A 12,877-nucleotide genomic window follows, 5' to 3' on the forward strand; every position below is an offset into this window, starting at 1 on the left:
TGGCTCCGCGGAAACGAACCCAACTAGCATCCACGAGGACTCAGGTTCGATCCCTGGCCTCGCTCAGTGGGTTAAGGATCTGGTGTTGCCGTGAGCTGTGGTGCAGGCCGGCAGCTGTAGCTCTGATTTGACCCCTGGCCTGGGAACCTCCATGGGCCGCGAGTGTGGCCCTAAAAAGACAAAAGACAAAAGACAAAAAACAAAACAAAATAAAAGTTAAATTTAACTTTTCCCTAAGTCTGAAATAATGTCAAAATAAAATAAAAAGGAATAGCCACTGGTTTGTTCATTAATCAAAAGAGGAAAACTCAGAGTTCCCGCTGTGGCTTGGCAGGTTAAGAGCCTGACTAGTATCCATGAGGTTGAGGGTTTGATCCCTGGCCTCGCACAGTGGATTAAGGATCCGGTGTTGCTATGAGCTGTGGCGTAGGTCGCAGACACGGCTCAGATCCAGTGTTGTGGCTGCAGCTGCAGCAGCTCTGATTCAAGCCCTAGCCTGGAAACTTCCATATGCCGAGGGTGTGGCCCTAAAAGAGGAGAAAGGAAAAAAAAAGCCTTGGGTTTGTGGTGCTGTCCCCACAGCCCAGGACACTCGTGGACAACTTTGTGTCTCAGGGGCCAACCCCCGAGCCCTCGGCAGGAGGGTCCAGACGGGGACTGCGGTCAGGCCCTGGGGACGGAGGTGGGCACGATGGCAAGGAGGGGTGGGAGGGGCAGGACACTGTCACATGTGTCACCAGGGAAGCAGGTGGATGAGGCAGGGTCCCCAGAGGGCAGAGGGGTGGGCTCCGAAAGGGGGGCCCTCAGCCACTCACTCAGACGCTTGGCCCTGCACACGGATGAGACTCGTCCGCACAAACCCGACCTGGCCGGAGGCCGCGTGCCGGCCCACACACCACGGCAGGCCGGGCACCTGGGCACCCAGGATCTCGATGTGGTCACCACCCTGGAAGGTCATCTCTTCGGGCGCGGAGCCCTGGCAGTCTGCCACGGCCGAGGCCATGCCCACGGCTGCAGAAAGGAGGTCACAGGTCAGCGCCAGGGGCAGGGCCGGTGGGGACTGGGCGGGCAGGAGGGTGGCCCTCGGCCACACGGTCGGTGTCCCTGGCCAGGGAGTATGCTGCCCTGCTGAGGGCTCCATCCAGCACACGGCCAGGCTGCTGAGGCCCCGTGTAGATGACAGCCAGGTGGACCCCGTGAGGGGCTGGATGGCCACGTGGTCCTCGGGGGGTGGGGGCTTTATCCCTCACTGAGGATAAGAAACCAGAGCCTGGACACAGTGACTAAGTCGGCCCAGGTGCCCCCCCGTCCCCCCGAGGCAATACACCTGGAAAGGTCTTCCCGTGGGGCCTTACGTCCGCAGGACTGGGACACAGGCCACCCAGAGGCCAGCCAGGCCGGGGCACAGCAGAATGCCCTGGACCAGGAGCCCAAGCTGCTTTCCCAGAAGAAGACCCCGCCTCACACTGGTCCCTCAGTGCACACGGGGAACTCAGCCGGAGCCCCCCACCTCTGAGGGGCTTCCTGGGGTCTGATGCGCAGCCGGGGAGAGCAGGGGCTGAGGATGTGCTCTGTCGAACGGGGTGCGGCGGTCACACTCCAGAGGCAGAGGGACCAGACACCCCGGCCCGGCCTGGCCCGGCCTCACCGTGGGCTGGGTGAGCCCGAAACAGCCAGCCGGCCTCTCTGAGCCTCTGTGATCACCCCATGAATGGAGAGGTGTCTAGCTACCTCTTCTGCCTTGGAGAGGACTCAGGGCGAACTCAGAAGCTTCCAGGATGCTGGTGTCCAGCCCTCCTCACCCGCCTCTTCCCCCGGGGAAGAAGGGCAGTGGGAATATTTACCCATCGGCTGGATGTCCAGCGTCACAGGTCCACCCATGGAGTCGTTGATGGGGTCCCAGGGCACCCGAAGGGCCCACCTGGAGTGGGGTGAGAAAGGATTTCAGATATGGGGCAGATTGAAACTCATGTTCAGCAGCCCCCAGGGACCTGAGCAAAATCCACGCCCCCCAGGCATGCACAGGTGTACACACAGGCCCAGCCATGCCCCGAGGTCTGTGCCCCCAGGCCAGGTGCCTCCTGCCTGCCCTCCCTCAGGCTGGCATTCTTGAGGACACCCCTCCATTATGCAGGGAGGTTGCTCAGCCACAGACCCTGAACACGAGGAAATCGAGTTTCTCTCTTTGCTTTGGCTGCCGGGAAGCTCCAAGCCCAGTTTATGCTTGAGGATTAGCACAGGAGGGGGCGCTTACATGCACCTGCCCTAGCCTCCCCAGGCTTTCCCTGCTTTGGTTCTAAATTGCACGGATCCCTGCGTGCTCCCTTACTCTGCGCTCAGGTTAGGCAGCTCTCTCCAGAGCTTTCCAGAATGAGCCAGAACACAAGGCCAGGGCCCCATGCTGCACCCTCCTGGGCCATCTCATCCCAGGAACGCCTGGCTGGGGAGGTGTCAGTGTCCTGTCATGCAGGTGGCTCACACTGTCCCCACCCACTCGCCTTGGCCTGGGATGGACCAGGGCCTGGGAGAGTTTCCTAGAGGACCCGCAGGAAGCAGAGAAACAAAGGTCGGTACCTACTGATGGAACGGAATCAAAGGCTCAGGAGTGGCCACTGCTGCCCTCTCCTCCGAGGATGTGCGCGGGCGGGGGGCCGATGAGTCCACTGTCTGGGCTGCCTCAGCGTGGGGACCCGCTGCAGCCCGCCTGGGGGGCTGGGGGCCAGTGGCCACTCTCACGTGGTGGTCAGCACACAGGACAAAGAAGGGCCCTGTGAAGGGGCAGAGGGTGGTCACGCAGGTGACCGGACACAGGGCAGCTCTCGTTTGCAGGTGGGACCACCCGTTCCCCATGAGGCAGCACCTGCAGGGGTCCCCACTCCCACCCTCGGCCTCCCCAGGGGCCCAGACTCGGGGGCTGGACCTGGCTGGAGTCCCTGCTCCACCTGGCCTTGCCCGGGAGCCTGGCTCGGGCTCACACTCTCTGGGCCTCGGTTTCCTCATCTGTGCAATGAGGGGCCAGGTGTGTGAGCCCAAGGGCCTTTTCTGCTTGGACCCCCACCAGCGAGTCAGCCACAGCCCGCCTCCTCTGTCCTCCTCTGGGAAGGACGTGCAGCAGGAGGCTTGGAGCCCAACTCTGAGGCCACCGTGGCACCAGGAGCGACAGCCAGGTCAGGAACTTGATGGCGGGGGAACGGAGTAGGTGTTGGCAAAAACCCCTTTTCTGTGACTTCCTTGGCGGGGGGGTGGGACCAGGGTCTCTATACTCTGCCCAAAGGCCCCTCAGGCTTCCTCGCCTCCAGAGCCTTCCTGCTGCCTGTGTCCCCAGGCGTCCCCAGTGCAGCGAGGAGTTGGCCCACGTCCCCGTCACCCACGCAGGGCCCACCTTCCTGCACGAGCAGGCTCTCGTGCGTCAGCCTCAAGGCCTCCTCGTCCACGTGGACTTGGATGGCTGTCTCCTCGTCCTCGTCCGGTGCCAGCAGCCAGAAGGTCTGGTCCACGAGCAGGTTTTCCAGGCAGTGAGGCGTGAAGCCTGGGGAGCAGACGGCCTGGTCACCAGTGGGCTCCGGACGGGGGCAGGGGAGCCCTCCTGGTCGGGGGCTGGCCACCAACCAGGCCCGGGGAGACGTCCACCTGCCCTTGAGGCTTCCCAGCAGCATCCACTACCCAGGCGGGCCACGGGTCTGCCCATCCGGGCTGCCAGTGGACCAGCTGTGACCGTGGACAACCTGCCTGGGCCCTGGGAAGTGATTTCCTAGGACCGTCGGCCTCCTCTTGTTTGAGATGGGGCAGGATCATCCGAGGAGGACAGTGTGTTGGGGGAGCTGGCACAGCCCTGGGCAAGGCGCACAGGCAACTGTCACCCTGAGCCTAACTTCCCACTTCCTCAGGCCTCAGACGGGGTGTGGCCGCCAGGCCCCCAGGGAGAGGCACCAAGACCGCAAAGCCTCCCTCAGAACAGGGAGTCTTCGAGAAGGAACATACTGGATGTGTACGGCTGAGTCACTCTGCTGCCCAGCAGAAACGGACGCAACCCCGTAAAGCAACTAAAATAACAGTGAAAAATAAAATCAAACAAAAAGCACTTGGGTTGAGGTTGAAACAAAGGTTTGCTGGTCTGTGCTGCCCTTGGGGCCAAGTCTTGCCCACACCCCCGAGCCCCGGGCACCTGCAGCCCCGCCCGTCACCTCCATCCTCCCGGAGAACAGGGAGCGCCACGAACTAACCTAGTCTAGAGCCCCGAGTGGTAACATAAAGTGTTTGGTGTGTGACAAGTCTCCTCAAGGGGCGACCCCATAACCGGTTCTGGGAGGGTCACCGCTTTACCAAGAGCATGGTAGGTGGAAAACTTCCAGATTTCTTCAAAAGTCTTAAACGTCACCACGATCCGATCCTGGTCGCTGTGGATGGACAGCAGCCTGGCGGACAGCTCCTTACGAGGAAGAGAGAGAAGTAAGAAGCCATCCCCGTGTCCTTGGGCATCTGCTCATCTGGAGGGTGGAGCCGCGCACACGTCGGAAACATCTCGCAGAAACGACCCTGGCGGGGACAGCAGGCACCAGGCCGCCCCTCTTCTGCTCTCGAGCCCGCTGTGGCTCCCCAGTGCTGCTCCAAGCCCCGCTCCTCCCCACAGCAGGCACGGCCTCCACTCTCTGCACCTGCGCCCTCTTCCACTCCGCCCACCTCCAGTCCTACACCCCAGGGACACCAGGTCCTGCCCCCGTGCACCCCAACCCCACCTCCCGTCCCTGCCTGCAGCCTCGACTTCAATCCTACGTCCAGCCTCCCCTCTCCTCTAATATCCAGCCTGTGAACACTCCTGAGGGGGCTGGTGTGTCAAAAGGAACACCAGCTGACACTGACCAAGTGGGCTGGGGAGGGGCGCTCTCGGAAGCCTGACCCTCTGTGAGCGGCACCGCCAGGATTCAGCACGGAGCCAGGACCTCCCTGCCTGGCATTGCAGGGGCCACCCCCGGGCAGGGCACGGTGCTGGGTGCTCCATGTCTGCTGTTCTAAGGTCCTCACAGCAGCTCTGGGCAGTCATCCTTCTAAGCATCCCCAGTATGTGGCTGAGGAAGCTGCGTTCCAGTGGCTAAGGGGCCTCGGCCAAGGTCAGGCCGGGCAGAGTGCAAGGTCAGATGGTGACCCCAGGACCTCTGCTGTGGGGAGGCCACCCAGCTCAGCCCCCTTCTCCACCAACGTCCTGCCGGCACGTCCTGGCAGGGGCCAGTCATCAACAAATCAGGGGACAAGGTCCACCCACAGTCCTTTTTACTCCCTAAGGAGAGACTGAAAGTGTCCCTGCAGAAAGGGACTGGGCCATTTGGAACGTGGTGGCCCACATGTGGCTGGGGCTGCAGCGTGTGATGGGTGGTGCCCTGGAGCCAGACATCCAGGAGAGCAGAGGGGGACAAGTCTCAGGGCCACCACCAGGCAAGGCCAGGGGTGGCCTCCCCCTCCCGTGGCCTTGGTCCCAGGAGGCCTGGGCATCATTGCAGACAGACCCTCCTCCTGCTGGGGCCACCGCCCTCTCCTCCCAGCAGTCCTTCTCCACCCCTCACAGTGTGGAGCCCCGGCTCCCGGGCCCACCCAGACCCCCAGAGGGGCCAGACTCACCCCCAGGGCGCGGGCCACCTCCCAGCTGTCGTTCTCCAGCAGGCGGAGCCGGCCCCGCAGGGCCCGCTGCAGGCCGGGGTCCGGGAGTCCGCTCTTCCTGCGCACGGCCAGCAGCTGCAGGGTCAGGTCTGGAAGAGGGCAGATCCAGGTGGGCAGCTGGGGAGGTGCTCCCCGCAAGCCCCCAGCCCACACGCAGAGACGCGGGTTCACGCCCCACGTGCATGGCCTGTGCACACCTCGCATGGCGGCTCCTCTCCCTCCAGCCCCAGTTTCTTTCCTTGTAACTGGGCCACGTGTGACCCGCGTCTCACAGGGAGGGGAGGAAGGGACCGTGTCACAGCCACAGCTCAGAGCAGGCACTTAGCAAATGTTCCCGAGTCACCGTCACGGCGACCTCCAGCCAGAGCTCTCCCACCGCCAAGTTCCCAGAGCACCCCACCTCTAGCAGACACCGCGTGGGTCACCCAGAACTCCAGTCCCACCTCCTGAGATGCCTCACCCCACACCCCTCCAAAAAGACCCTCAGCCCCAGCCCTGCAGGCGGGGGAGCGACCCCTTCGTCCACCACACACCACCCAGGTCACCTGCAAAACCAGGCGGACCCCGCCCTGCTGGCCCCTCCCCACAGGTCTGTCGCGTCTGGGCCCTGACGTCCCTCCAGACAGTTCTCTGGCCCAGCCAGGGGGTCCCCTCCCGACCACCCTGCCTTTGCATGCCCGCACCCCCAATCTCCCTAGACGTTTTTCCTGTGATGTCGTGTTTGCTCTCTGTGACGTCCTGCACGGTGGCCGCCAGCCACACGGGCCCTGAGGTCTAGAGGTGTGGACAGTGTAACTGAGGAACCGGATTCTTTTATTTAAGTTAAATTTAAGCATAAATGGCCAATGTAGCTGCTGCACTAAATAGCACAGCTGCCGTGGTGGTTTCCCATTCCAGGGAGAATAAAACTTGAACGCTTCCCACCTTTCTACAGCACCGCCCTGAGCCTCTGGCTTCCCGCGCCCCCCAACCTCTCCCTCCCTTCCAGCAGGTGGCAGCCTCTCTGCTGCCCTGAGTCCTCAGGACAACTCCCGACCCCTCCCTACTCTACCCCAGGGCCTTTGCACTCACTGTATCTCCACCTAAAGCACCCTCTCCCAGACCCACGCCTGGCTGGCTGCCTTATGATTCAGATCTCAGCTCAAACGCCCCCTGCCCACCCCACCCTTGTTCCCCGCCTCCTTGTCCCCCCCCCCAGAGGCCTGGCCACAGGGATCCCCAGAGGGTGGGCGGTTCCAAAGCTGGGAGGGGAGAAAGGAAGGGGAAGGGAAGAAAGAGGGGAGCGCAGAAGGGAGGGAGAAGCCCCCCAGCCCAGCACCAGCCTCGGAACTTTCTAGCTAGGGGCCTGGAGCAAACAGCCCCCCTTGGGGGCAGGGCCAGGGCAGAGCAGAGAGGAAACTTCTGGGAGGAATCAGACCCCTCCCCCCGAAGCCTCACCCCGAATTTCCCAACCAGTTCTAAGACGGCCCCTCCGACTCCAGAAAGAGGATGGGGTTGTATTTTCAATCCTGAAATAATCTGCCTCATTGCTCAACTGTCCTGAGCCTCCCGAGTGACCACGGGCAGCACTGACCGCCCCAAGCAAACGCTGGGGGAGGCAGTCTGGAGGCAAAGGAGAACCGCCCATGATGCTGGGGTATCCGCGTCCCCAGGGCTGGGGCTTGGCCGTGGGGTCCCTGGGGTAGGGGCTGCCTACTGCCCCTCCCCCTCCACCCAGCCTGCCCCTCACCATCAGCGCCCTGTGGGAGCGCCCCCGGCCTGTCCTCAGAGCCCCTCCCTGGGGGCCCTCCCCAGGCCCTGGATGACGGGGTCTCACTTCCCCTGCCGTGGCCTCCAGGGCCATGCCCCCTTCTGCGGGCAGATGCAAATGCAGAGTCCAGGGAGGCCCTCTGCAGTGCAGGCCAGCCCCAGCCCTTGATCCCCGAGTGAAAACGCAGAGTCCTGGGCCTACTCCTGACTCTGCACCAGAGCCTGGGCTCGAGACCGGGGCATCTGCATTCAACCAGCCCTCCTGCCCCCACGGTGCTCTGAAGGCCACGAGAGAGAAGCCTGGGTTAGACGTTCCTGAGTCAGAGGTCCAGGGGATGGGACGGGGACGCCCAGGGGTCCCACCTTCAGGTCCCAGCCCAGACCTAACCCTGCCACGGGGCCCTGGCTACCTGTGGGGTACGATCCCATCTGGCCAGGAGAGGGTCCGGCAGCCGGCTGAGAGGCACCAGGGCTGGGAGCTGCATCTGCAACAGAGGAGGAGAAGTTTCCGGTAATTAAGGCACCAACCCCCCAGGTATTTCTGGAGGAAAGGCATGTTCCCACCCTTCCAAACACCGCTCACACCTTCCCTCCAGGGTCACAGCGCCCAGCAAGGTGGGAGGCTGTGAGTTTCCTATGGTGCTGCAATGAATTACCCTGGCCTAGGAGCTTCTGAAACAGCGCGGTGTTGTCTTGCTGCCCTGGGGTCTGAGCAGGGTCTCCAGGCCCGAATCTCAGTGCAGCACCACTTCCTTCTGGGGCATCCAGGCCAGAACCCATGTCCTGGCTTCTGCAGCTTCCAGAGATGCCCGCGTCCCCTGAGCCACGGCCCCTCCTCGTCTCAGAGCCGGCAGCGCAGCGTCTTCAGCCTCCCTCAGATTCTGAGCCCGGGATAACCTCCCCTCGGCACGATCCTTAATCCCCTCCGCAAAGCGACTTTGCTGTAGGTGACGTGTGTGTGTGCAGCGGGTCTGGGGGCTGGAGGGTGGCCTTGTTCGGGGGCCTTTATTCTGCTGACCACAGCGGGGAGGCGACGGCCCAGAAAAACCCGGGGTCTAGAGTAGACAAGGCTGCACCCTGATCCGGCCGCACCACTGGCGGGGGCGCCATGTGCCCTCCGGGCCCACTGAGGTCCCCCTCTCACCGCCTGGTGAGGCCGAGTGACACACCCCAAGTGCAGGCCCAGATGGGGCTCCCACAGCATCGGAGCAGAGGACAGGCTCTTGAACCCTGAGTGGCAGCTCTGTCCTCTTCTGGGCATCCCAGACCCGGCCCTCAGCCTCAAGAGCAGCTCCCAGTTTGATGTTGATCCGAGACACCACCCACAACCCACCTCCCATCCCCCCGTCTCTGCCCTACTCGGTTTCCTCATTTGTAAAATGGGATGCGCGTCTGGGCATTAGGGTCAAGGGGCATCTTGTTTTGAAACACCCGTGGTTCGGACAGAGGGCGCTGAATCTCAGCCACGACCCCGGGGATGCCCTGCTCAGAGCTGTGGGTACAGCACTGGCCTTGGACCACGGAGCCTCACAACGGGCTCACTTCTGCTCTCTCCCCACTGGCATCTGTCAGCCACCTACAGTGCACCAGCCCCATGCCCTGTGGTCACCTGCGTGGTCAGAGCCCCTCCCCAGGACTTGCTGGCTCTGCTTCCTGAGCCGGGGTCTCAGGAATGCCTGTCAAATCCACGCGAGCCTCCAGCGCCCAAGACTGGGCTTTAAGCACCACCTTCCCACTGAGAAGCCAGGGCTCCTGGAGGAATGGCCGAGTCCAGGGCTGGGGCAGCGAGAGTGGAGATGCTGTGAGAGTCCTGGGCCCCAGCAAGGAGGGCTGCTCTCAGGACGATGGAGATGCCGCCCAAACCACATCTGAGGCCATCCGAGCCCAACACGTGATGACGGCACCTGACACCGTCCAGAGAATGAAATAAAGCCCTCTGAGCCCACACTACAATGACCAAGCGGGTAGCTGGAGGAGGCTGCTCCTCCTCACCGTGGGAAGTCGATGAGTACAGGAGGGACGCAGCCTTCGAAAGTCCCCAGTTAGCCACCGTCGCCAAGTCGGGATGTCAGCCAAGAGTCTCGCGGGATGCAACCTATGCTTTGTGAGTTTGAAGATGAGCAGGGGAATCACGCGGTCCCCGGGTACCGTCCCTCAGGCTCCGTGCTCAGGACAAAGGGGAGAGGGATGGCTTTGACAGGGATGGTCCCCTCAATCAAGTGATCGACGCGAGGCGTGAGCGTCACCAGGGACCAGACACGTGGACGTCGTGGCTTCCCGGAGGTGGCCCTGAGAGGGACAGCACACCTCCGGACATTTCTGCTCCAGGTACTCATCTGCAGCCCTGAAGAGACATCCCTGCCCAGCAGAGGGTCCTCCTCCACGTCGGGCAGCGGCTGGAGGTCCGATCGTCCCTGTATCGTCCCTTCGTTGACCCGCCACCTCTTGCTCTCGTTCAGGCTTTTCCACCCGGCCTCCCCTTGCCTTAAACCTGCGTTCCTTTCCCTTTATCCTGAAGACGTCTCATGTGCATCTTTAAGTTTCCATCATTGGGATCTTTGTCTAACTGCTCTTGCAAGTCTCGGCCAAAATTGTGGGCACAATGGAGCATTTAGCCTCGAGATACAAACATAGCCCACGTTGCCTGGGACTCCAGCCTTGGGTTACTCAGTGGGATTTTAAAGAGCAAGGCGGGGAGGGAGAGAGAAAGGGATTGAGAGAGGGAGAGAGACAGGGAGAGGGAGAGAGAGAAGGAGGGAGATAGAGAGAGAAGGAGAGGCGAGGCTTCCATCTGCCCTCTCTGCCTTTGCAATTACCTATTCTGCCTGGGGTCTCAGGAACGGTCTGATCCAGCTGCAGACTTCCAGACTGGGTGTTGGGGTGGGGGAGGAGACTTTTTAAAATTCAAGCAGGAAAACTTTGAGCTCTCTGGTTCTGTCTGTCTTTAGGTAAAAATTAACCTGTAAAGGAGCTGTATTTAATTGGCTTAAAGGAAAGTGAGTGCTTACACATACTCTCGAAATCTAAAAGAAACTCACCAGGGTTGGTCTGGGAAATTGTCCTGAATTGATGTCTGTATTACAGCTAGTTTAAGCTTGTGGGTTCAGTTAATACAGACCTGTCTTTAGAGCCATCAGCCTAAGGATAATACCTGCACTGTCTCTAGGGTTACCGAGAGTCAAAAAGCACATGTTGTTTCTGTTATAAAATCAGTCGACCAGGAAACTAAGCTGGTCTGCTTAAATGTTTAAGCAAATGTAACTGAGGTAAGAGCTTCGGGGGTAGAAACTCTAGAGGAAGACATGTGTCGTGGAAGTAGTCATCTAGAATAGTCTCTCCAAGTTTGGGTGACTGGAAACTCAGTTAAGTTAAATGCTAGGAATCCGTGGACTCTCCCGACCATTTCAAATAGGGTGACAGACTGGGACATTCATGACCAATCAGGTCTAAATGTACCTACTCCTGTCTTATGAGAGAGAAACTGAAAATGTTTGGTGCCGCCCCGAGCTGTGCTCTGCCAATCTGCTGAATGTGAAAGACAGGTCACGGTTGCTTAGGGAAAGTAGGATGTGTGTTTTTAGGAAAGATGCTGTGCGGGTGGCGGTGCGTTTTGCTAAAGGACAAAGGGTGATTTTGTCCCAGAGCTGGTTGTCTCTGGATGGGATAAGACTAGGGACCCAATAACACAGATATAGAAAATTGCAAAAGGTTTGTAGAAAAGGATCATTGGGAAACAAGTCTTGCATGCGGTCAGGATTTTCTGTTGTTTTAATTTAATTTTTTTTTTTTTTTTTTTGTCTTTTTGCCTTTCCTAGGGCCACTCCCTTGGCATATGGAGGTTCCCAGGCTAGGGGTCCAATAGGAGCTGTAGTCGCCGGCCTACACCACAGCCACAGCCACTCGGAATCCGAGCCACATCTGCAACCTACACCACAGCTCACAGCAACACTGGATCCTTAACCCACTGAGCAAGCCCAGGGATTGAACCCGCAACCCCGTGGTTCCTAGTCGGATTCGTTAACCACTGCGCCAAGACGGGAACTCCTTTTTTTCTTTTTGTTATAGTTGATTTACAATGTTCTATTTCTGCTGTACTGTAAAGTGGCCCAGTTATACATATACATATATATACGTTCTTTTTCTAGTAATATCTTCCATCAGGCTCTATCCGAGTGATTGGATAGAGTTCCCCGGCTGTACAGCAGGACCTCATGGTTTATCCACTCCAAGCAGTAGTCTGCATCTGCTAACCCCAAACTCCCAGTCCATCCCAGTGGGTCAGGATTTCTGGGATTGGATCAAATTTGATTAGATAAATGGATTTTAAGAGTAGGCTGATGCAAGACTGGATTGGGTTTCTCTCTCTCAGAACAAAGTTTTCCTGGAATATTGCTTTTGATAACAGATCTTGTGTATTTCTGTGGCTTTACATGATCTGTATTTACTTTTGAAATCTTCTTTTTTCACCTTAGCTCAAGGAATAGGTATTATTTCAAAGCCATCTATGACCCTATCTGACTGGGCATTTAAAACTTGTTGGTTTTTTTTTTAGTTTTTTTTTTTTTTTTTTTTTTTTTTGGCTGCCCAGCGGCATATGGTGTTCCCAGGCCAGGGATCTGATCCAGGCTGCAGTTAGTTACAACCTAAGCTAGAGCTGGTAACACTGGATCCTTAACCCATTGTGTGGGGCGAGGGATCAAACCTGCGTCCCAGCCACAGATCCCATTGTGCCACAGTGGGAACTCCAGAAACAGATCCCCCCAAGGAGAGCCCTGGCACCTCACTGGCACAAACGTCCCCCATCTCCGGGACCCATTGCACAAGGGACCAGTTGGACCAGAGACGTCTGGTGAGGGGGTGGGAGAGTAGAGGAGCCTCGAAATCCCACCGGGTAAGAAGAGAATTCAGGAGGCACTCTGACCCCCTTCAGACAAAAGCCTCCTGCAAAACGTGTCGGGGACAGTGGCTTCATTCCTGGGAGTCCTCTTTCTCCGTTGCGGGCTACTCCACACAGGAGGACCCCCTTCTAAGCCAAGAAACGCCTCTGGGATGTATCCTCGAAAACTGGAAAATTTTCAAAGCAGACAGGCTGAAAATGGAAAAACTTAAAAACTCTACCATAACACTACCTGGCCTCTCTGTAAGTTAGGGAATGGAGGAAATTGGCCTGAAAATGGGTCTCTAAATTACAATCCCATCTTGCCTTTGTATTTTTACTGTCACTAGATGGGAAACTGGACAGAGAGGTTGCCTGTGTTCCAGCCTTCGTGTTCCTTTACCAAAGCCCCGCTCTGGGCAGCTCCTGTAATCAAAAGGCCGGGGAACCAGAAAACACTCCCAACAGTTTAAATGGTTCTCGTCTAACCTCCCCCAGCTCTTGGGGGGAGCCACCTGTTTCCCCAGAGCCACTGCTTCTCCGGATCCCTCTGCCGGTCCCAGCTCCGCCTCCTATGTCCCTTTATCTCCTCTGTGGCCC

General features: G+C 59.1%; 1 protein-coding gene across 27 annotated transcripts in view; it reads right to left on the bottom strand.

Annotated features, from left to right (window-relative positions):
* SH3TC1 (SH3 domain and tetratricopeptide repeats 1) overlaps positions 1-12,877 on the bottom strand; it is a 52,195-nt gene that overhangs the window by 14,532 nt on the left and 24,786 nt on the right. For 8 of the 27 annotated variants that reach the window (XM_084973789.1, XM_084973794.1, XM_084973795.1 and 5 more), the window contains exons 3-9: positions 7,812-7,886; positions 5,614-5,741; positions 4,324-4,429; positions 3,383-3,529; positions 2,579-2,768; positions 1,845-1,921; positions 816-1,011 (exon numbers count right to left, since the gene is read on the bottom strand). In XM_084973789.1, coding sequence (XP_084829915.1) covers positions 816-1,011; positions 1,845-1,921; positions 2,579-2,768; positions 3,383-3,529; positions 4,324-4,429; positions 5,614-5,741; positions 7,812-7,886 — 919 coding nt within the window. Of the gene's footprint in view, positions 1-815; positions 1,012-1,844; positions 1,922-2,574; positions 2,769-3,367; positions 3,530-4,223; positions 4,430-5,613; positions 5,742-7,811; positions 7,887-12,877 lie in introns of those variants that run through there. The other 19 variants (XR_014813578.1, XM_084973800.1, XM_084973798.1 and 16 more) reach the window with 7 other exon arrangements.

The sequence above is a fragment of the Sus scrofa genome, chromosome 8 (assembly GCF_054392235.1).
Source record: "Sus scrofa isolate SSC_HxYL_T2T_F1_AM1 chromosome 8, Sscrofa_HxYL_maternal_Yorkshire_Landrace_v2.0, whole genome shotgun sequence".
Taxonomy (NCBI): domain Eukaryota; kingdom Metazoa; phylum Chordata; class Mammalia; order Artiodactyla; family Suidae; genus Sus; species Sus scrofa.